The 24,720-nt window shown below is 35.8% G+C and overlaps 2 protein-coding genes across 2 annotated transcripts; one reads left to right on the forward strand and one right to left on the reverse strand.

Annotated features, from left to right (window-relative positions):
- The first annotated feature begins 1,591 nt into the window (after positions 1-1,591).
- Positions 1,592-2,524, forward strand: LOC125388972 (olfactory receptor 8B3-like). Its single transcript, XM_087905050.1, has one exon. The coding sequence runs from the start codon at positions 1,592-1,594 to the stop codon at positions 2,522-2,524; it is 933 nt and encodes a 310-aa protein (XP_087761176.1).
- A 19,195-nt stretch (positions 2,525-21,719) lies between these two features.
- On the reverse strand, positions 21,720-22,652 carry LOC125388858 (olfactory receptor 8B8-like). Its single transcript, XM_048417207.3, has one exon. The coding sequence runs from the start codon at positions 22,650-22,652 to the stop codon at positions 21,720-21,722; it is 933 nt and encodes a 310-aa protein (XP_048273164.3).
- Positions 22,653-24,720: the final 2,068 nt, after the last annotated feature.

A 24,720-nucleotide genomic window follows, 5' to 3' on the forward strand; every position in this document is an offset into this window, starting at 1 on the left:
TCCATATAATGTCACTTCTTTATATGAGTTCACAGCTAACAATTTGATACTTGATAGTCAATTGATGAATGTTTCTTCTATAAAACAGAACATTTGTAACACTCTCAGTGTTCTTGGGCTGTCTTCAGTTCTTCATCGTTTCTTGAGGCCTCCTTAAGAATTTCCCCCATGTCAACATGTTTCCTCATAATGTCTTTGTTCAGGAACGCACTTTTAAAGTAGCATCTGTGATGAGTCTGGTTGCAAAGCACTGTTAGTGACTTGTACAATACTCTACAATTTACAGACACAGAACAGGACCTGGGGACAATTTCTTACTTAACTGCAGGTATCAAGAGAAGAGAAACTCCAAACTCAGATTTCCCTACAGATCTCAAGAAATTTGGGAAGGCAACAATCTGTCTCTCTATCCACACGGGGGGGGGGGGGGGATGCACATTCTCTAGAGTAAACGGATAAGTATAAGTGTGGGTCCCTCAGGAAATTGGCATCATGATCCAAAATGTAACAACAGTTTCTTCAGCTCCTTCTTTGAGTTAAATGTTATCCTCTGAGAAAAAGCCTGGACATTCTTCTGCCCTTCTCATAAGCACATACATCCTGAGGATATGTATGCCTTTTCTCTGGTCCCAGAAAGCATCAAAGCCTTAATCACAAATAATGTTCTATAATTCAGAAATTGGTCCAGGAAAATTAAGTCTGTGTATATCTTCTTTAAATTGAAACATATGGAACCTTTGAATATGAATTACTTATAAAGATGAACTGAAATAAATGGGAAAGTAAGAGAGCTCCGAGGTTTGGAATAAAAAATCGTAAGTTTCTGAATTTAAGGTATAGTAACAGACACCCCCTCTCTTTATTGAATATTTGTTTTAATTTTTATTTTGTTGAAAATAGATGTTTCATATAATATATTCTGATTACAGCTTTCCCTCACTCAATTCCTCATAACTCCTCCACACCTCCTCTACTTTCTGACTCCATACTCTTTATAGGATGGGCTTCAGCAAGTATCTCCCTTCTCCTGTGCCAAATGAGACAGAAGTGAATACAGCAGAAAAGAATTAAGGAGAATCGGATGGTGTTAAAAGGCATTTATTGCCAGTAAGTTGCTGCCTCTCCATAGCAGTTCTACATGGCCACAATTAAGTCTTTCAGATTAATAACTTTGTGACATGAGAACCGGCCACACATTCTCCGTGTTCTGTCCTCATTCTTTTAATTTTAAATTAGACACACGTTTTCCATACATATCACAGCAAAGGTGAATCTGTAGCAGCAGCCAGCACTGTACTGTCCAGGCATATGCTACCAATTTTAATGTTGTAGTCAAGGAAAACAGGAGATGGGAAAAGGTTGAACCCGTCTTAGTGTAGTCTTCTCCTTTTTCAAAAATACTAAAATTTGTTGCTACTCGATTTCAGACTTGGGATTTTTTCATGGCTGCAGAAGGTGATTCTATATGATTAGTCTGCACTAGAAGAAACATTCTCAACACATAACTCATAGGTGGGAAGGATCCATGACTGAGTACGGATCATCCTCTAAGGCAGCTCTATTTCCTGTTCACAGATCGTCTTCAGGAAGAATGGATGCAGTAAATGTCTCTTTGGTGACTGAATTCATTCTGGTAGGATTAACAGATCAGCCTGAACTCCAAATGCCCTTGTTCTTTCTGTTCCTAGCAATGTATCTGGTCACTGAATTGGGTAATTTGTGTTTGATAATTCTGACAGTGCTGAATTCTCACCTCCACACTCCTATGTACTTTTTTCTCTTTAACTTGTCCTTTGTAGATATTTGCTATTGTTCTGTGTTCACTCCCCAAATGCTGATGAACTTTATATTAATGAAAAATTCCATTTCTTATACTGAATGTATGACCCAAGTCTATTTCTTTTGCTTCTTTGTTGTTTCTGAGTTTTATGTCTTGACTTCAATGGCCTATGATCGCTACATGGCCATCTGCAATCCATTGCTGTATAATAGTGTCATGTCTCCTAAACTATGTTTGAACCTTATGTTTGGTTCCTACTTTATTGCATTTTCTAGTGCTGTGGCTCACACTGCATGCATGCTGAGACTGACATTCTGTGATGCCAACACCATCAACCACTACTTCTGTGACATTCCTCCTTTGCTCCAGCTCTCCTGCACTAGCACATATGTCAACGAGGTTATGATATTTGTTGTTGCGGGCATCAACCTTGTTGTTAGTACTTCAACTATCTTTATCTCCTATGCTTCCATTCTCTCCAGTATCCTGCGCATCACCTCCTCTGAGGGAAGATCCAAAGCCTTCAGCACCTGTAGTTCCCACATTATTGCTGTTTTTCTCTTCTTTGGTTCATGTGCACTTTCATATTTCAAACCCTCCTCAGCTGGATCATTAAATGAAGGAAAAATCTCTTCTGTCTTTTACACCCATGTAGTTCCCATGTTGAATCCCTTAATCTACAGCTTTAGGAACAAAGATATTAAAGTTGCCCTTAGGAAAACCCTAAGCAGCATTAACATTTGACTAACCAATTGTCTTTAAGTTCTAATTCTGGGCACAGAAATAGTTTTGGTTTAGGGGTAATATTTTATCTGTAGAATTTACTTCTTTTATACTAGACAATATTCTAATATTTTTAGTATTTGAACAGTCAGAAACCCTTGAAATAATTATGAAGCTTAGGCTTTTCTGTATCATAAAAGGAAATTTGAGTCTTCTAAATTTGGTTTAATATTGTGTTAGTTTGTTTTTTCCATTTTTTATCATTTCCACCATTTTATATTCAATTTCTTATTTTAAAATAATGACATGAAACAATTTACTCATTTCCCTTCATTCATTACATACTTATATTTCTTATTCTCATAATTTAAGATAGTTCCTCAAGGGATCAACTGAAGTTACAGTAGTATGCTAGTTTCCACTCTATGTAGGGGTGCCTCATTTTTAAGTTGTTTCTTGGAAAGTGCAATTCAAATTACTGATTCTGCTCTTTTCTGTATTTTTTCCAATTGGGAAGCAACACAACTCTACATCTGTCAATATGATCAATAAGATTAATTGGTGACCGACAGCTTAGTGAAATTGTAGAATTTTTATTTTTCAAGTATGATAATTTTTTGCAAAAAGAATTTTAGTTCATCTGCAAAATTAAAAGTGGAAAAAATTGAATGTTTTAAGGGTCTAGTAATTCAAGAAAAGAAGATCTGGGAAGAAAGGGTGCCAAAAACAGGCTTTAAATGACAAGGCACAAAGACAGACAATGAGTACATAGGAGCTGTTCACCTTCAAAGAATCACGAAGAGGTTCTGAAAATCATGTTATTATTTAAATCTTAACTTTCTTGTAGAGCATTACAAATATTTACCTTGCGTTTTCATTTTACATTATTCTTAACACCTACAGTGACTGTGCATTAATAGTATTTTCAGTGATTTCGATTGTTTTATATGGAAATGAAGACAGAATATATTTTTTGAGTCAAGTAGAGCAAGGACAGCTAAGTCAAGGAATAGAGTTAGTGGTTATTGAGACAATAAATAGAAAGAAGTCTTCAGACAGTAAAGGGTAGGTAGTGGAAAACTCTTTCTATAGTTTCTTTTTTCATTTGGAACTTTCTTTGAAGGACTGAAAATCTCTCTGGATATGTTAAAAAAAACTTAAGTTAGCTGACAAAAAGAAAATTTAACACAAAGGAAGATCCAAAGACAAATAAATCGTTTCATTGTGGTTGATTTTATATGGGATTCCCATATGGAATTTCTCTGCAAAATAAACAATGTATGATAAAAATGGATTTTGCAGATATTATTTTCACCTAACTCCTGAAGAGCTCAATTTTTCTCTTCTGTGAATCAATGTGAGTAATAAAATGTTTATAGCTACACACCATTTTAAATTATTCACCTGAAATATTAAAAATTGTAGTAACCGTGACAAAACTTTTCATTCTAAATTGAGGTAGTCCTACACAGTGTATGGTAGGACAATAGAAACCTGTGAATACAGAAAAAAAAACTCTCCCTGTCTAGAGGGGAATGGTTCAATTTCCTATATCAATGAAGCAACATAAACAAAAATAAAACATGCACATGGTTCATATAGATGCCTATGACATCAGGCAGAGATGACTGCACTCTTCTGTAGGGTAGACATTTGCCAGTATTTATTGAAGTGAGGTGTCCCAGGACTGATCAAGACAAAACAAATATGAGATTGTGCACTTTTCACTTTTTCTTCTTTTCTTACTTGATTAATATGGAGATAATAAGGCCTCTCTTAGGTCCTGCAGTTGTAAAGGAAGTCAGTAAATTACTTCAACATAATCAGGATAAAAGATTGGTCAATAAAATAATCATCAAAACATATGTGTAACCTTGCTTGATGGAGAAAGAACTCAGTAGGCCAATACCAGCATGGTTAATTTAGCAAACTATGTAAGAAAAACACAGGAACTATGTCAGTGTTGAGTTTTTGCTTAATATGTGTTAATCCTTGCATTAAAAGCTGAGTATCACAGGAGACTCTAAGAAGGAATAATAAGGTGTATCCTAATCATATTTTATCTACATATGTACGTGACCATTATAAAATTCTTCATCAAAATTTTGCTATTATACCCATATATAACATTTATATACTCATCTGTATATCCCAATCCTCACCATTAAATGTTCTTATAAAGCTTTGACTAGAGTGTTGTTTAAGTGAATATTGAAAAACATATGCACTCCATGAAGAAGAAAACCCAAGTGTATGCAGTTAACATTTATAGTACAAATTGGATTTCACAGAAGCAAACCTTCAGATGCCTTGTAAAACTACAGAGCAATCTAGACATGTCCACGGCAGAGACAACCAGTTCACCACACGTAAGGGTTATTTTTCACTTGTGTCTATTAAAGGAAGGAAGGCAATGTTCAGTTCAGTTGAACAGATTTGTTAAGTGAAATAAAATTATTTTACATTAATACTGTTTTAAGAAGAGTACGTTCCATTCCGATTTGTAGAACTTTATTTTAACCTCTTTTTTAAATAAAGTCTTTCTTCAATAAATTTCTTTAAATTTTTCTTAGAAGAATTACTTTAATTCTTGCATGCTAACGTCAGACGTAGGGCCTCATCTGGGCTAATGAGTACGCTACCACTGACATTTATCCACCGTAGTTTAATATGCTATTCCATCTGTTAATGATATAATGAAGAACTTAAGAAGTCAAGATATCAAAAAAGAATAAAATGCTGAAGGATTGATTGCTCTATTTTCATAACGAAAGGCCTCAAAATATATACACTGAAAACTGACTGACATTGATAAAAATAGTTGGTGTATAAATAAACAAAAACATCTTTAGTTCATAGCTTATGCTGAACTTGTGCTGGTTGATATCTTGTGCTCAGAGTCAGGAAAGTACAGTTGCACGTGCCTTTGCACACTTGTGGGCCTGAATATATATATGCACCTACACACACATGTACCAAACACCAAAACAGCAAATACTAAAGAAGAAATCAAAGTTCTGAAAAACTTGTAGAAGAAATCCACAAAATTGTGCTTAAAGAAATTAATGAGATATGACTATCTGGAAGCATAGGTTTTGTAAATCTGTCAGAAAACTTACTACTGTTATGGTGTCAGTACATTCCAAAGATATCTATAGAATCATTGCTATCCCTATCACATCACAGTGACGCTGCTAATTTAATATCCATATGTAATGTCAAAGGAATATGAATATGTCAGGCCATCTTGGAAAATAACAAAACTAGATTATTATCACTTCTACATTTCAAAAATTGTCAGAAATCTATAAACAAAACAGTGTAGTATGGAAATAAGGGCAGGTAATCAGAGAAATGGTATAACACAGATAGCCCAGAAACAAGATCTTAGATGAATAGTTAAGGAATATTTGAAGAAGTTTCCAAGACCATGTGTCATGAAGGCTGGGCAATTTCTTCAGCTGGGAAAACTGAATGAAGACGTGTAAGAAAATTATACTGGCTCTAACAGACACTGCATATTTTTCAAAGTGGGTAAAATACCCAGTGAAAAGATTTAAAATTAAATTGTTTATAAAAAATATGCTGCCAAAATTTTACAACCCCACATGTTGTGATTCCTTCTGTACATCAACATAAAAAACACAGACAGCATAAAAAACAGAGGAGTCTCACCATGAGCAGACTTTTCTTTTTTATTTGTAACAGACTTTATTTTTTTTCTTTTTTTCCCAAAGTTTATTAAATTATAAAAGTTTCCATTTCCGCCCCACCTCCCAACACCCTCCTACTCCCCCCACTCCCTCTCCTCCTCCCTCTCCATCCCCAAGAGCAGTCAGGGTTTCCTGCCCTGTAGAAAGTCCAAGTTCCTCCCTCCTCCCTCCAGGTCCAGGAAGGTGAGTGTCCAGACAGACTGGATCCCAAAAATCCAATATATGCAGAGGAAACAAGTCCCAGTGTCATTGTCACTGGCATTTCAGAAAGACTCCGGGCCAGCCACATTCAGAGAATCTGACCAAAGAGAACGTGAGCAAAGAAGGCAAGACCAGAGGGAACCTTCATCCGACGATGGATGGCGATACAGACGGAGACCCACATTGGAGCACCGGACTGAGTCCCCCAAGGTCCAAATGAGGAGCAGAAGAAGGAAGAACATGAAAAAGGAAATCAGGACCGCGAGGGGTGCGATCACCCACTGATACAAGGGGACTGATCTAATGAGAGTTCACCAAGGCCAGTTGGACTGGGACTGAACGAGCACGTGATCCAACCAGATTCTCTGAATGTGGCCGGATTCTCTGAATGAGCAGACTTCTTTCATGTGAGTAAAACTGGTCATTCATGAGGGTTTATAACATCAGTTTGATTGGGTTGGTAATCACTTAGGAGACAATCTCCTGGCCATATTGTCCAGTTGTTTCTAGATAGATTGATTAGAGGTGGAAAGATACACTATAGATCTAGGTTGAAGTATTCCATGAACTTACTTTCTGAACTGTATGGGAAGGATAAAATAAGCAAAACAAAGACAATCCTATCTCTTTACTGACTGTGGACAGTGTGACCGGCTGGCTATCACATCTGCCACCTTGATTTTCCCATCATGATTTTCTTTATTTTGGTGTGTGATCCATAAAACCCTACCTTTCTTTTAAGTTGTTTTTACCCTATATTTTGCCAAGGCAATGACAAACATAGCTGCTGTAGCAGTGATCAGAAGTAAATATTTACAACCATAGAATATACAGATAACTCCTCTAGCCCCACAATTTACCTGCTAATAAGAAGAAGAGCTATGAATTACATGTACATGTCTACAAAGCAACATGCAAATATTTAATGAACTCATTAACAGTGTTCACCATCATTAATCAGGAGGAAAATTAAGACCAATGTAACAACAAATGTTAATTCTACATATCTTGTTGACTGCTATTTTAAAAAGAAATATAAAAAGTAAATATTGGTAAAAATTCAATAATTTAGAACCTCATCTCAATGTTTACAAGAGTATAAATGCAGTATAGTTACTGGAAAGCTGAGGAGAAGCTACAAAATACTAAACACTAGAGATGAAGATGGAACTTGAAAATAGGGCACATTTGTGAGAGTTAAAGATCCCAACTATGATCACTGGCACTACAAAAACTAAAATATAAATATCCTGTGACTGAGTGTTAATACATAGATAAAAAGGCAAGATATTGAATGTCCCTTGATTAATAGATAAACAAAATATGATAAAGTTGGACTCTTCTATCCTTAAAGGTAAATAAAATTTCAATTTGATTTACACCTGCAAAATCTTTTATTGTGTGTATATAACACATTTTCAATATCTGTTTAGCAAATGATGAACATCTAAACTGATTCCATTCCCTGTCCTTTGTGACTAGAAGAACAATGAATGTGAATGTGCAAGTATCACAATAGAGTATGTAAGCTCCTTGGGGACATCCCTCAAGGCTATATATGAGAAATCATACGGTAGATCTGTTTCTAGTTTGTTGAGAGAGCTCCGGAATGGTTTCCACATTGGGTAGCTAGTCTACACTCCCATCAACAGTTTATAAGATTTTCCCTCCTCAATATCTATCCAGCATTTGTTGTCTTTTGTATTCCAAAAGAATACCATTCTGACCTTAGAGGGTAGGGGAATACTTTTCTGACTAGGAGAGGAAGTAGAGGAGGCTACAGTCAAGATATGTTATATGAAAGAAGAATAAAGAAAAAAATATATATGTATATGAATATGTATTTACATATACATGTATGTATATGTGCACAAATATATTTTTAAAAGATAATTGATGTATTTGGGAAGGTATGCTTCCATCTGCACAAGAGTAAGTATTTTCCCTAAAGAGAAACTTGAATAAAATTTGGAATCTTTAGAGAACTATAGGCATATCATGATCCAAGTTGTAAATAAAACCACCACAATCCTTTTTGGTACTTAAATGTTATCCTTTTGGGAAGGAAGTAACTATATTTGTGTCCCATGTAAAAGCAAGTTGGTTAAATCATTTAAGTCATATTAAAATAATTGTTTTATCTAGTGGCATTGTTAGGATCATAATAATGTTATTTCCTCTTCTGTTGCAGAATAGTCATAGGTCTAATCACAAAGTATCATCTGTATTTCAGAAGTATTTCTAGAATATATCAGGAATCAAGTCTTTACTACATTCTCTTTCTAGAATCAAAGGGTCTAAAATTTTTAATCCAATTTTTTTCAGTATAAACTGAATAGAAAAGTTACAAAATTTCTTATTTTTGCTGTTACATAGATTTTCTGAACCTGCCATTTTTGAACATCGTCCTTAATATGAGATAGACTGACTGTATGAAAAGACATTTTTTTCCTTATCTTGTATGATTCAGGCTCTCAAGTGAAAATTGCAAAGAAAGTGTATAGAGAGGAGAGATGTTCAGTGCTATAGTGGCCAACTAAGTTGCAGGATCACCACTTCATAGACAGAATTTATACTATTCTAGATTCATTATTTTCTCTATGATTTTGGACAAGAAAAATATCTTCTTACTTATTCCTAGCTGTAACTTTGATAAATGTGTATCTATGGCCAGCATAAACACCACTAGCAAACCATGCTTAATTCTGTTCTTTCGTGTCTAGGTTTAATTTTTAAGATTTCTCGGGCTTTTATGTGGGTCTAGTTGCCCACATTGGTGTGCCAATCTGTTAGAGGAGAGACCACTTGTTGGTTCCTGTCCACCTGGCTAACTTAGACCAGAAATAATCACACAAAACTGTATTAATTAAATCACTGCTTGGTCCATTAGCTTTAACTTTTTATTTGCTAATTCATACATCTTAATTTAACCCATTTCTATTAATCTATGTATCACCATGTGACAGTGGCTTACCAGCTAAAGTTCCCAGCATCTGTTCCTAGTGGCTCAATCACTTCTCTCTGACCCTGCCCTGCTTTCTCCCAGAATTCAATCCAGTCCTCCCTGCTTAGCTCTGCTCCACCCCCACCACACACTACTATAGGCTTAAAGCAGTTCTTTTATTTATCAATTGTAATCACAATGTACAGAGGGAAAGCCCAAATCAAATGTATGACATTAATACATTGAAAAATATGAGTTTGATAAGTCTAATTGTGCTTAATTCGTACATTCCCAAAGTATTTTTTACTTTATAAATTGTACCTCATATACCTCTACTTTTTCCCTCTGTTCACTCCAAAAAATTTAGAGTTTTATATTAAGCAAGAATGCCATTTCTTATATGGGATATTTAAACCTGCTCTTCTTTGTCAGATTTGAATGTTATGTTCTGATATCAATGCCATATGATCTCTATGTGGCTATCTGTAATCCACTTTTGTATAGTTTTGCTATATCTCCTAAATTGTGCTTTAACCCTATGCTTAGTACACATGTAATGTCATTTTCTAGTGCTATGACTCACACAGGATGAATGTTAGACTGACTTTCTGTGATGAAGACACTATCAACCATTACTTTTGGGAAATCACTCAGGAAGATTTTTTGAAGTTTTATCTATCTGCCTACAATTTTCATGATATAACGTAACAGCTGATTAATACTCCACTGTGTAAATGTATCATATTTTCTTCATCCAATTTTTATTTAATGAGCATCTCAGATGTTTCCAGGTTCTGGTTATTATGAATAAAATGCTGTGAACATAGTTGAACAAGTGTCCTTGTGGAATGATTGAGCAACATTTGGTGCTCAATGTATGCCAATGAATGGTATAGCTGGGTCTTAAAGTAAATATATTCTTATTTTTCTGAGAAACAACCAAAGTGCCTCTAGAATTCTGCACTCAGATCATTAATGTAGGAGTGTTCCCCCTTGTTCTACATCCTCTCTAGCATGACCTGTCACTTGTGTTTTGTTTTTTTATTTTTTATATTATTTTTGAGACAGGGTTTCTCTGTAGCTTTGGTGCCTGCTCTGGAACTAGCTCTAGACCAGGCTGGTCTCAAACTCACAAAGATATGCCTGCCTCTGCCTCTTGAGTGCTGGGATTAAAGGCGTGCACCATCACCGCACAGCTACTTGTGTTTTTGATCTCAGTCATTCTGAAAGACGTTATATGTAATCTCAGAGTCATTTTGATTTGCATTTCCCTGATAACTAAGAATATTGAACTTTTCTTTAAGGGTTGCTAGCCATTTTAGTTTCTTCTGTATAGAATTCTGTTTAAATCTGAACTTCATTTTTAAAATTGGATTATTTATTTGTTAGTTTCTAGTGTTTTGATCCCTTTGGGATATTAGCCTTCTGTCAGATGTTGGGTTGGTGAAGATTACTTCCCATTTTATAGGCTGCCTTTTTGTCCTATTGATGTTGTCCTTTGTCTTATATAAGACTTTCAGTTTCATGAGGTTCCATTTATTAATTGTTGATCTTAGTACCTGCACTTTGGGTGTCCTGTTCAGAAAGTTGTCTCCTCTACCAATGTGTTCAAGGCATTCCCCCCATTTTTCCTTTTCCAGGTTGAATGTATCTAGTTTTATGTTGATGTCTTTGATCCACTTAAACTTGAATTGCTTTTTGGTTCTTTTGTCATTTGTATATATGAAACCTACAGTTTGTGTGTCAATTTTGTATTCAGAGATTGTTTATGAGACTCAGTAGTTTCTTTGTTGAATCTTCAGGGGTCTTCTATTCATAAAATATTGTCTGCAAATAAAGATATTGTGGCCTCCTTTTTCCAATTTTATCACCACACTCTCCTTCAGTTGTCTTAGTGCTATTATTTTAAGTTCCATATTGAATAGGTATAAAGAGAGTAGTTAGTTATCCTTGTCTTGCTCCTTACTTTTAGTGGATATGCTTTGAATTTTTCTGCACTTGGGAAGATGCTGGTTGTGGACTGCCTGTAAATTTTCTTTATCTTGTTGAAATATGTGCATTATATTACTAGTCTTTCCAGGACGTTTTTTTTTAAAGTTTATTAATTTATAAAAGTTTCCATTTCTGCCCCTCCTCCCAACACCCTCCCACTCCCCCCACTCCCTCTCCTCCTCCCTCTCCGTCCCTAAGAGCAGGTCAGGGTTTCCTGCCCTGTGGGAAGTTCAAGTTCCTCCCCCCTCCCTCCAGGTCCAGGAAGGTGAGCATCCAGACTGGATCCCAAACATCCAGTATATGCAGAGGAAACAAGTCCCAGTGTCATTGTCAATGGCTTTTCAGAAAGACCCCGTGTCAGCCACATTCAGAGAATCCGGCCACATTCAGAGTATCTTGCTGGATCACGTGCTCGTTCAGTCCCAGTCCAACTGGCCCTGGTGACTCATATTAGATCAGTTCCCTTGTATCAGTGGGTGAACGCACTCCTCACGGTCTTGCCTTTCTTGATCATGTTCTCCCTCCTTCTGCTCCTCATTTAAACCTTGAGGGCTCAGACCAGAGCTCCAATGTGGGTCTCTGTCTCAATCTCCATCCATCAACAGGTGAAGGTTCCCTCTGGTCTTGCCTTCTTTGCTGACGTTCTCTTTCCTTCTGCTTCTCCTTTGAACCTAGGGAGTTAAGTCCAGTGTTCCAATGTGGGTCTCTGTCTCAATCTCCATCCATCGCCAGATGAAGGTTCTATGGTGATATGCAAAATATTCATCAGTATGGTTATGGGCCAAGGCCGGTTCAGTCACCCTCTCTTCTGTCCAGAGAACAATCTGGGGATCTCTCCTTTGACCTGGGATCCCTTTTATAATCAAGTCTCTTGTAAACCCTAAAATGACTCCCTTAGTTGACATATATACTTCCCTGATCCCATATCCATCCTTCCTCCCTCCCCCGCATCCCAATCTACGGAGCTTTCCCCATTCATCCCCTACTCCCTTCTCTCTAACCCTCTCCCCTTCCAACAACCTCCCAAGCCCCCATGCACCCAAGGTTGCCTGGCACTCTTGTCTACTTCCAATCTCCAGGAGGATAACTACATGATTTTCTTCAGGTTCACATTCTTATTTAGCTTCTCTAGGATCACGAATAATAGGCTCAAAGACCTTTAATTATGGTTAGAATCCATTTATGAGTGAATACATACCATTTTCCTCTTTTGGGGTCTGTGTTACCTCACTCAGTAAAGCGTTTTCTATGTCCATCCATTTGCATGCAAAATTCAAGATGTCACTGTTTTTTACAGCTGTGTAAAACTCTAATGTACATATGTTCCACACCTTTTTTAACCATTCTTCTATTAAGGGGCACCTAGGTTGTTTCCAGGTTCTGGCTATTACAAATAGTGCAGCTATGAACATAGTTGAACAAATGCTTTTGTAGTATGATAGGGCATCTCTTGGGTATATTCCCAAGAGTGGAATTGCTGGGTCCTGAGTGAAGTTGACTCCCAGTTTTCTGAGAAACCACCACACTGATTTCCACAGTGGCTGCACAAGTTTGCATTCCCACCAACAATGGATGAGAGTTCCCCTTTCTCCACATCCTCTCCAGCATAGACTATCATTGGTGTTTTTGAGTTTAGCTATTCTGACAGGTGTAAGATGGTATCTCATAGTTGTTTTGATTTGCATTTCCCTGATCGCTAAGGAGGTTCAGCATGACCTTAAGTGTCTTTTGGCCATTCGAAGTTCATCTGTTGTGAATTCTCTGTTAAGATCAGTACCCCATTTTTTAATTGGGTTAATTAGAGTTTTAGTGTCTAGTTGAGTTCTTTGTATATTTTTAAGATCAGACCTTTATCTGATTTGGTTGCTTTTTTGTCTTACTGACAGTGTCCTTTGCTTTACAGAAGATTCTCAGTTTCAGGAGGTCCCATTTATTCATCGATTCTCTTACTGTCTGTGCTACTGGGGTTCTACTTAGGAAGTGGTCTCCTGTGCCTATATCTTTTAGACTACTTCCCACTTTCTCTTCTATCAGGTTCAAAGTGGTCAGATTAATATTGATGTCTTTAATTCATTTGGACCTGAGTTTTGTGCATGGTGAAAGATAAGGATCTACTTTCATTCGTCTACATGTTGACATCCAGTTATGCCAGCACCATTTGTTAGAGATCCTTTCCTTCTTCCATTGTATACCTTTAGCTCCCTTGTCGAAAATCAGGTGTTCATAGGTTTGTGGGTTAATATCTAGGTCTTCTATTTGATTTCATAGGTCAACTTCTCTGTTGTTATGCCAATACCAAGCTGTTTTCAATACTGTAGCTCTATAATAGAGTTTGAAGTCAGAGATGGTAATGCCTCCAGAAGTTCCTTTATTGTATAAGATTGTTTTGGCTATCCTGGGTTTTTTGTTTTGCCATATAAACTTGATTACTGTTCTCTCAAGGTCTGTGAAGAAGTTTGATGGGATTTTGATGGGGATTGCATTGAATCTATAGATTTCTTTTGGTAAAATTGCCATTTTTACTATGTTGATTCTCCCCATCCAAGAGCAAGGGAGATCTTTCCATTTTCTGGTATCCTCCTCAATTTCTTTCTTCAAAGACTTAAAGTTCTTGTCAAATAGGTCTTTCACTTCCTTGGTTAGAGTAACCCCAAGATATTTTATGCTATTTGTGGCTATCGTGAAAGGTGATGTTTCTCTGATTTCCCTCTCTGTTTCTTTATCCTTTGTGTATAGGAGGACAACCGATTTTTTGGAGTTGATCTTGTATCCTGCCACATTACTAAAGGTGTTTATCAACTGTAGGAGTTCTTTGGTAGAGTTTTTGGTTCGCTTATGTACACTATCATATCATCTGCAAATAACGAAAGTTTAACGTAATCCTTTCCAATTCGAATCCCCTTGATTCCCTTATGTTGTCTTATTGCTATTGCTAGAACTTCATGCACTATATTGAAGAGGTATGGAGAGAGAGGACAGCCTTGTCGTGTTCCTGATTTTAGTGGAATGGCTTTGAATTTCTCTCCATTCAATTTGATGTTAGCTGTCGTCTTGCTGTAAATAGCCTTTATTATATTTAGGTATGATCCTTGTATCCCCAATTGCTTCAATACCTTTATCATATCAGATATGGGATAAAAATAAGAAATAATTTCCTGGAATTTTTAACTTCTCTCCATATCTATTTTTGTATCTACTCTACCTTTCATTGAACTTATGTCTATATGAGTAATATTTAAGATTTCCACAATAAACTATAAATTTTCCCACAGTAATATTTGAAGTTTCAAAAAAGAAGACTAAACCCCACAAAAATTATTCTATGTGCTTGATATAAAATCATTATGTTGATAGTGCTACTTTAAGATCAGTTTTTGGTACCAGCTGCTCAAAATGATTCCATCTTGGTTAGCCAAATTGCTGCACCTTCTTACAATGTTCTGATGAAATCTTCAAATCAGAACTTCAGAAAAATGCTACTGAATAATCAGAGACTATTTGTAGTTATACCAGACAGTACTTTGAAACTTAACCATCATTTTTGTTTTAAAGTTCATAGAAAGAACATTGCCCCCAGGACAACTAGAAGCAATTCAAGAAGATGGTGTACCTCCTCCCAACAAAGTTTGGCCTCAGGGTCAGGGACAACAGGTAGGGGTTGATTATAACTGGCATAGGGTTGGGGATTGGGGTGGAAAATATATAGGTTCAGGGATCTCTTTGAAAAATAAACAGCAAAATTAGATTGGATAAGTAGATTAGTGTGAACTTACTCATACTAATAAAAATAGTGAGTAATAGAGTAAACACTTACTTGTGAGTTACTATTTATAGATAATTTACATTTGTATAGATTGTTGTATATATTGATACAAATTCAAATTAGTTGTTATATTGAACATGCTATTTCTGTTTACAGTATTTGTTCACATATGCAAAGATATTTTGTCATATTGTATGCATTTATGTATCTACCACAGATTAAGACATTTTGTATATTGATACAATTTTAGAATATATTTATCATATATATATATATATATTTCTACCTTTCATCAAGATCCTTTCACATTGTTTACAATTTGAGGTCATTGTCCTTATTTGTGGCATAGTTGAATAAACTTCCTGTTGATTCAAGTAATATTATTTCCTTTCCCAGGTCTTCGATGGCATTGAGGACTAGATAATCATAATTACTTTCCTCTCATGAATTTGCCAAGTCATTTCTAATACAAGACTTATACTTCTTAAAGTAGGATAACAACTAAAACAATTACCATATATTTTTTGATATTGTTTATGATGTAGTTTAATATTCTTATATGAGGCCTTACTCTTTAAGCTATATAGGTATTAATAATTATAGGTCCATAGACACAAATGTTTGTTACAATTATATTTAGACTAATCAGGTTCTATAGATACACAGAGATTGTATTCTGCATAGAGAGATAATTTGCAACCACTTCAAAGATCTGTAGAATATGTGTCCAATTAATTGTTTGTTGTGATGTGAGATGTTGATGTGAGAAATGATTGATCCTGGCAGCACAGATCATTCCTGAGAGAATGCCGAACAACAAAGACACAACATTTGGAACTTGTTTTCTTTTTGGTAAAATGGACAAGGAGCTGCTCATGCATCAACCACTGACAAAATGCATGGTGTGTAGACAGGACAAGCAGGATACAAAAAAAAATACTGTGAAACCTTTCCAAGACTGGGTAAGATGGTTTTGAAAATTTTACTGCCTCTGAAAATGGTCTGTCAGTTAATCTAGGCCTTAGACAAAGTTGGTTAAACCAACATTCCAAATGAGATTTTGGGTGATTGCACGTAGTCAGTTATCTCTGTCATTAATTGCTTATTTTGGAAGTTGCTTGATTGTACTTCCTTTTTATTCAAGTAATATTATTTCCCTTCCAAGGTCTTCAGTGCCATTGAAGACTAAGTAGTCATAGTTACTTTCCTCTCATGACTTTGCCAAGTCATTTCTAATACGACTTAGATTTCTTAAAATAGGATAACAATTATAACAATTACCATATGTTTTTCTCGATATTGTTTATGATGTTTGTAATTCTAATTTTCATACTTTGTATTTGTTGACCTGAAACTAGGAAATGTCCTCCAACTTTGCTTTTGTTTCTGAGATTGTTTTCAGTTTTACTAAAATTTGCAAACTGACCAACAAACCAATAAATGGTAAAATCCTAAAAAAAAAATTACTCAATTCTCAGTTATTGAGGGACTACTCTATAATGTCCATCTATAGCAAGGCTGGCCACTCTATCCATATCTATTTAAATGGTATTTAAAGTTTTTGCTAGAGCAATAGGAAAACTGAAAGAGGTCAAGGCGATACAAATTCAAAATTAAAAAAAGTATTGCTATGTTTTGCTGATATGACAGTATATACAAGCAACAAGAAATTTTCTATCAGGTAACTATTAGAGCTGATAAACATCTTCAGTGATGTGGTAGGATATAAGATTAATTCATAAAAATAGTAGCCCTTCTTCAAACAAATGATAAATTGGATGAAAAAGACATAAGAGGAAACAATACCCTTCAAAGAAGTCACAAATAATATAAAATATCTTGCTGTAAATCTAACTAAACAAGTAAAAGACCTGTGTAACAAGAACTTCAAGTCTTTGAAGAAAGAAATTGGAGAAAAATCAGAAGATGGTAAGATCACCCATGCTCATGAATCAGTAGGATTAACATAGTAAAAATTGACCATTTTATCAAAAGCATTCTACATATTCTGTGCAATCCCCATTGAAATCCCAACACAATACTTTGCATTCCTTAAAAGAACAATATTCAACTTCATAAGGGAATAAGAAACAGGATAGTGAAATAATTAAAGAACTTCTGGAATTGTCACCATTCCCTATTTCAAGTTCTACTACAGAGCTATAATAATGAAAACATCATGATATTGTCAAAATCAGACAGGTGGATCCTTGGAATGGAATCCGAGACCCAGCCGGATTCAAATCCTCACTCTTACCTGATTTTTGAAAATGAAGTCATTATCATACAATGAAAAATGAAATGCACTCATAGGGCAGTTGGGGTGCTCTTATTTTGTCTTGCCACACTGCCATGGGAGTCATGTCAATCTGAATGGCCTATGCTGCCACCTGGGGCCATAGTGGCATAAAAGCCTGGGATGTTACCAAAAACCATATCTGGGCTAATGCTTCTACCAGAGCAAGGTTCCATGTTGGTGTCTCTGGCCCATAGTACTACCAAATGCCTCATGGATCCTCATGTTCCTGACTACAACCTGTAACTATGCTGTGTTTGGGAGAAATACTCCTATCAGAAACATGACAATCTAGGTAGCCTGCAATGCCACACATGGCCATGGTATCATCTGGGCCTAGACTGCTTCTTTGGTCCATGTCTGGTTCAATAGCACAGCAGTAGCCAGCATATACGTTGATAACCATGCCTCCAGATACCTCTTTAGGCTAGCTGGTTGCCTGGGATTTGGACAGTCACCCGAGACCATGCTGATGTCGAAGGCCTTTGCTGCATTCTGGGGCTATACTGATCCATGTGGCTTGTGCTACCACCATGGCCATGGTAATGAGAGGGTACAACCTGCTGTTGAAAACATGTCTGGGTTCATGTTTGTCTAGCAGCTTGGGTCTGTGATATCCTCGGCTCATGTTACCACTGATGGTGGGTAATAAGAATCATGTGTGTTGAAATCCAGAGCCTACTCTGCTACTCACTAACCTTGGGATAGCTGGCCCTGTCACTTTCTGGACACTAAAGCAGGAAAGCTAGCCCCTCTCCACCATGGGAGAGCATCCCCACCCCTTGCACTTAGGAGAAATTGCCCACCCCTCATCATAGGCACGGGAAAGATGGCCTTGATAGCATGGACCTAATTGTAGTGGTCTTCCCCTCACCTGATGTGGCCATCCAGTAGCCCAGACTAACCAGCTCAGTTACCACCCAGACTCATATTCTGAGTCTTGGGTTGGCCCAGCCTAAAATCTACATTATCTGTGACCTGCTGGAGTATGTGAAAGGTCTATTACTCTTGAAAGATAACTGCAGGATCTCTGTGACTCAGGGCAATAGAATATTCAAGATGAGTTTCAGTGAGAGTTCAACGATGGTGTAAGAGAGACATTGAACCATACCGATGATTCATTACAGTGAATATTTTGAGTGTGGGGTTGATTGGATAAAAGGATTTACTTTGTGACAGACCACAGCTCCCAATGCCAGTGTTTTATTTGGCTGCATGTTTGTTTCTCAGCTGCCCATCTCCCAAAATAATCACACAGAAACTATATTATTTGAATCACTGCCTGACCAATAGCTTAAATGTATTACTAGCTTGTTCCTACTTCTTAATCAACCCATTATTTTATATTTTACCAGGAGGCTTGGGACCTACTGGCATGGTTCAAGCTGACAGCTCATGGTTTTCCCATCTGGTGTCTCCTAACTCTGTCTTCTTTCTCCCAGCATTCAGTTTAGATGTCCCTGACTAGTTATAATCTACACTATTACAGGCCAATACAGATTCTTTATTCATTAACCAATAAATGAAACACATATACAGAAGGACTTCCTACGTTGCTACTGGAATGACTGAGGTGTTGGAAAGACTGAAGACCAAGGTGGATATTTATTTGTTTGCTTTCTTTTAACTTATTTTTGAGGGCAGATATGGAGAGACTAGAGAATAAGTGGGACTGGAGTGCATAAAATGAAATTCTCAAAGATTCAATAAAGAATTATATTTTTATTAAATTAAAAAATCTCACTTGGATATGATAGAGATAGGAATAACCCTATAGAGGGCTTGGAATGTATTGACACCATAACAGTAGTAAGCTTTCTGATCAATAACAAAGGCTATGCTATTAAGTGCTTATGTTTCATTGATTTCTTCAAGCTGAATTTTGTGGTTTTTTCTTACAAACTTTTCAGCTCCTTGGTTATTTCTTTAGTATTTTCTTCTTTGGTGTGTGGCATGTACTTATTCCAGTAGATATGGCTACACAAGTTTATGCAGGCACATAGGTGTACAAGGGCATGTGCATCTGTACTTGTATGAATGCGAGAGCAAAATATCAACGAAGTTATGGCTAATCTATGGGAAAAATGTTCTTGTGCATTTATACATCAACTCCTCCTAACAATGTTATGCAATTTTTATTGTAAAAGTCCTTCAGATCTTCGATTATGAATGTCACAGTAATTCTTCATTATTTTATTCTTTGGGATTTTTTGGTACATGGAATTATTAAGTGGCATGTGAAACTTTTATTTTTAGCAAGTGGAAATGGAAATTAATGTGCTGGGAATACAACTCAGTGGTAAAGTACTCACTCGCAAGTATGAAGCCATGAGTTTGAGCCCAGTCTGTAATTATAATAGTTCTTCTAAGAACAATTTAAAGAATTTGTTTATGTAAATAATCAATGGCTAATATGCTCTTTATTTTTCCTCCTTGGGGTATTTATTTATTTGTGGTAATCAGGTTTGACCCCAATGGTTAACGCATATTAAGCAAGCACTCAGAATTGACATATTTCCTCAGCATTTCAATTACCCATGTATTCCTTGACCTACTGAGTGCTTGCTCCAATAAGAATGGATGCACATACATTTGATTCATTAGTCTATTTTACCAACTTGTATTCTGACTATGCTGAAAGTCTTTCCACAGATATGCTTTTTAAAATATTTTTGTTGAATAATTTAAAATGACTCCTGTCTATAAACACTTTCCTAGTCATGTTCATTCACAGACAAGAAAAAGCCTGTTATTTAAAGAATTATATTTTAATAATTCCTTTGTTCTTGATAAAATTACCATGCTAAACACAGTTCAGTTTGGTGACTGTTTATGCATTTTGCAGAGAAATTCAGTGTGGTAATCCCATATGCAAGCAAACTACGATGGAATGATTTATTTGTCAACTAATCTTACTTTGGGTTTAATTTTTAAAATGTCAATTAGCTTAAGTTATTTAACCTATCCATAGAGAAGTTTCAGTTCCCACAATATTTCTAGGAAGTTCCAGAAGAGATAAAAGAAACCATAGAAAGAGGTTTCCATTGTCTGCCCTGAACTGTCTGAATCCTTCTTTCTAACTAGTGTCTCAATGACCGGTTGCTCTTTATTCCTTGACTTAGCTGTCCTCACTCTACTTGGACTCAAAAAATGTAGCCTATCTTCAGTTCCCAATAAAACATTCTTTATTATTCAAAACAATATTAATAGAAGTCATTGTGGGTGTTAAAATAATGTGAGATTAATAAAATAAGAGAAATATTAACAATGATCTACAGAAGAAAGTTAAGATTAAGATGCTAATATGATTTGAAGAATCCCTCAGTGGGGCTTTCCATAAAAAGACATGTATGTACTCACTGTGTGTCTTCTTTCCCCTCATTTAATGGCTTGTTGGCACCCTTTCTATCTTAGATCTTCTTTTCTTGAATTACTAGGCACTTAAAACATTCAATATATTCTCCTTTTAATTTTATTGATATATAAAACTTCCACTGCAAAACAATGAGGCAAATAAAAAACCCAAAGAAACAAAAAAATCAAATAAAAAAGAATAATGAAAAATAAAGTTAGCACTACAACATCTATAGACAAATGTTTCTCCCACTGACAAACCATAGTAAAGATTCAAATATGAAATATAATCTTATGTTCATGTTTCATAAATGATGACAACACATATAACATGCTTTAAACCTGTGATCATTGGGTAGTCCTACAGTTTTCATTAAGCTATTGATTACCGATAAATCATATTTATCACATTGGAAATTGAAAGAGTTATGTTGCTTTCTAATGGAAGATGTACAGAAAACAAAAGAATCAAATGTTTGAACTGCACATTGAAAATGAGAAGATTACACACAGTGGAAATTTCCATCCTACTGTAACTTCCTTTGATGTTTTGAAGATTTGTTTTAATGTAGAAAGAAAAAATTTGATGTAATGAATGAGGGCAATATGTAAGTCATTTCAATTGCAATACTTTTAGACAATAAACAATAAAAATGGTGGAAAGAAGACAAAATCTGGAAACATTAAAATTAAGTATAGAGGAATTGTATTTCATTTTATGATAGAAAGTAGAACATATAAAGGTTCATAATTACCCAAGGATTTTCGTCTGTTCGAAAACTAAAACTAAAACAACAACAAAACCAAATAAATAAAAAATATATAAATAAAAATAAAAAGTAGAATATTTTCTATGAAAAAATAAAAGAGCTAAAGACTTCAGCAGAACTTATACCCAAAATTCAGACTATGTCTGTGCTGAAAACAGGAAGGATAAAGACAACCCTGTTTTATCAAAAACTCCTGCTTTTTAAAGTTTTTTTAAGGGCAGCTTTAATATCCTTGTTCCTCAAGCTGTAGGTTAATGGATTCATCATGGGAACCACATTGGTATAAAAAACAGAATAGATTTTTCCTTCATTCATAAACACCGCTGACGAGGGTTTGAAATATGCAAGTGCACCTGAAACAGAGAACAGAGAAACAACAAGAATGTGGGAGCTGCAGGTGCTGAAGGCTTTGGATCTGCCCTCAGAGGAATGGATGTGGATGATGCTGGAGAGGATGAAACCATAGGATACAAAGATAGTTAAAGAATAAACAATGATGTTGATGGTGCCCAAAACAAAAATGACAAGTTCATTGACATATGTGCTCGTGCAGGACAGCTGGAGCAAAGGAGGAATATCACAGAAGTAGTGGTTGATGGTGTTGGCATCACAGAAGCTCAGTCTCAGCATGCACACAGTGTGAGCTACAGCATTAGAAAATGCAATAAAGTAGGAACCAAGCATAAGGTTCAAACATAATTTAGGAGACATTACAACATTATACAGCAGTGGATGACAGATGGCCATGTAGCGATCGTAGGCCATTGAAGTCAGCACATAACACTCAGAAATAATAAAGAAGCAAAAGAAATAGACTTGGGTCATACATTCCATGTAGGAAATGACATTCTCCCATAATATAAAGTTCATCAACATTTGGGGAGTGAACACAGAACAATAGCAGAGGTCTATAAAGGACAAGTTAAAGAGAAAAAAATACATAGGAGTGTGGAGGTGAGAGTTCAGCACAGTTAGAGCGATCAAACACAAATTTCCAAATGCAGTGACCAGATACATTGCTAGGAACAGAAAGAACAAGGGCATTTGGAGTTCAGGCTGGTCTGTCAATCCTAAAAGAATGAATTCAGTCACCACAGACACGTTGGCTGAGTCCATTTTTCTGTAAGGAAATCTGTGGATACAGAAAGTAGAGCTGTATTAGAGAATGATCCACATTAGTCACGAGTCCGTCCCATCCACTATGTATATGCTGGGAATGCTTTTCCATCCTGAACTATACGTGGAGAATCCACTGGTATAGTCACAAACAAATTATCCTAGGTCAGAAGAAATTGATGGTGAATTACATTATGATTTATGAAAAAGTCACAAGATAAAGGAAAATACAATAAGAAGACTTCAACCTCAATATCTCATATCTTCTTTCACTAGAGTCCCCCCCACGAAGTTAAAATTGGAAGCAGATGACTGGACACAGCAGTGCTGGCTGTTGTGGTATGAATGAAAAACATAGCTAATCTAAAAATAAAAGTATGAGAGAATCATGGAGAGAATCTAAAAGGCTTGAGTTCTGACCATTTAGGAGAACCTCAGCAGAGATGTTGCAAGTCCAGTGTCCAGTGCCTCCTAACAATCCCTAATCCATCTGAATACTTTCTACTTCTGGTTTCACTTCAGTCTCATTTTGCACAGGAAAAGAGAGACACTTGCTGAGGTCCATCATATACTAAGAGACATAAAGGGGCATAAGGAGAAGAGCAATACCACAGAAGAGTTGAGCAACAGGAAATAGTTATAAGAAAAAAAGAATATAATATATGAAAAATTCTTTAATAATATAAAAATACTAATATTCATTTTTAAATGAATTTTAATTTTTAAATGAAACACAGAGGAAAGAAAGAGAGCTATTAGTATACCTGGAATTCAGAACTCAATTTTCAGTCCAATCCTAAGAGTAGTATTGTTTTCCCATTTCCCTGTCTATCTGGATAATAAATTTCAGATTCCAAGTTTCAACTCTTTCAATTCAAAGAAGTTATACGTAATACCTAATTTTCCTGGACCAATTTCTGAATTACAGAACATTGTTTGTGATCAAGGATTTGTGTCTTTTCTGAAAGCAGAGAAATTACCCTTGAAATGCATTGTGTGTGTGTGTGTGTGTGCTTATAAACATGGCTGAAAAATGCCCAGGCTCCTCCTAAATCAGGGACGGAGCTGAGAAAATTGTATTACACCTTGGATTTTGATTTTAATTCCCCGAGGGACCAACAATTACTATCATCCTTTCCATTCTATCTAGAGAAAGTCCATTCCCCTAATATAATTGAGAAGATTGACTTTTGCCTCCTCAATTATGTGCAGGGAAATCTGAGTTTGGAGTTTTCAATCTCTTTCTTTCTGCATTTAAGTGATAATTGCCCAGAGGTCTGGCTTTTGATTTTTTAAATTATGTGTCTGAAAGTTGTAGTGTGTAGCAAGTTACTTCTAGTGCTGTGCTACCAGAAACCTCACAAATGGTATTTTAAAAATTGTATTTCTAACTAAGCAGTGGTTGCACAAGCCCTTAGTTCTAGTACTTAAAAGGCAGGTGCAGGCCCATCTCTGTGAGTTTGAGGCCAGTATGGTCTGCAAGAGCTAGTTCAAGGAGAGATTCCAAAGCTACAGAAAAACCCTGACTCAAAATGGAAAAAAATTGTATTTCTAGAACGGAATGATAACGAAAGACATGCTAATATGGAAGGAGAAAATATGAAGGGTCCTTAAATGCCGATAAAAATCTGAAGACAAATAAAGAATGTTGGGAGATCTACAAACAGACAAATAGTCACTTTTCACAGAATAAACCTACTGCAATTAGCCTTCCAGTATCAAGTGATCAACTATGAACACATGCACAGAAGTAACATTATATGGATGAAGAGGTTGTATTCATATATGTAGGAATTTGTATTAATATTTATACATTTGCAACAATAATTATGGAAATAGATGCCATGAATTTTAGAAAAGCAAAGTTGTGTCCATGGAAAAGTTTGGAGGCAGGAAAAATAAAATAGAAACATAATGTAATTATAATACATAAAATATTAAAGTAAATAAATATTTTATAAAATTTTGATAAAATAAAATGAAATATAACTGCATCACTTTAATGATTCCCTTTCATTACGTCAAGCACTCCCATGCTTTAAAAACTAAGTCCCTTTAAATAATAGTA

This window comes from Myodes glareolus, chromosome 4 (genome assembly GCF_982192425.1).
Source record: "Myodes glareolus chromosome 4, mMyoGla1.1, whole genome shotgun sequence".
Lineage (NCBI taxonomy): Eukaryota > Metazoa > Chordata > Mammalia > Rodentia > Cricetidae > Myodes > Myodes glareolus.

Bases quoted from the DNA above. Each gene is read 5' to 3' on its own strand.
- LOC125388972 (XM_087905050.1), top strand. From the start codon at position 1,592: ATGGATGCAGTAAATGTCTCTTTGGTGACTGAATTCATTCTGGTAGGA.
- LOC125388858 (XM_048417207.3), bottom strand. From the start codon at position 22,652: ATGGACTCAGCCAACGTGTCTGTGGTGACTGAATTCATTCTTTTAGGA.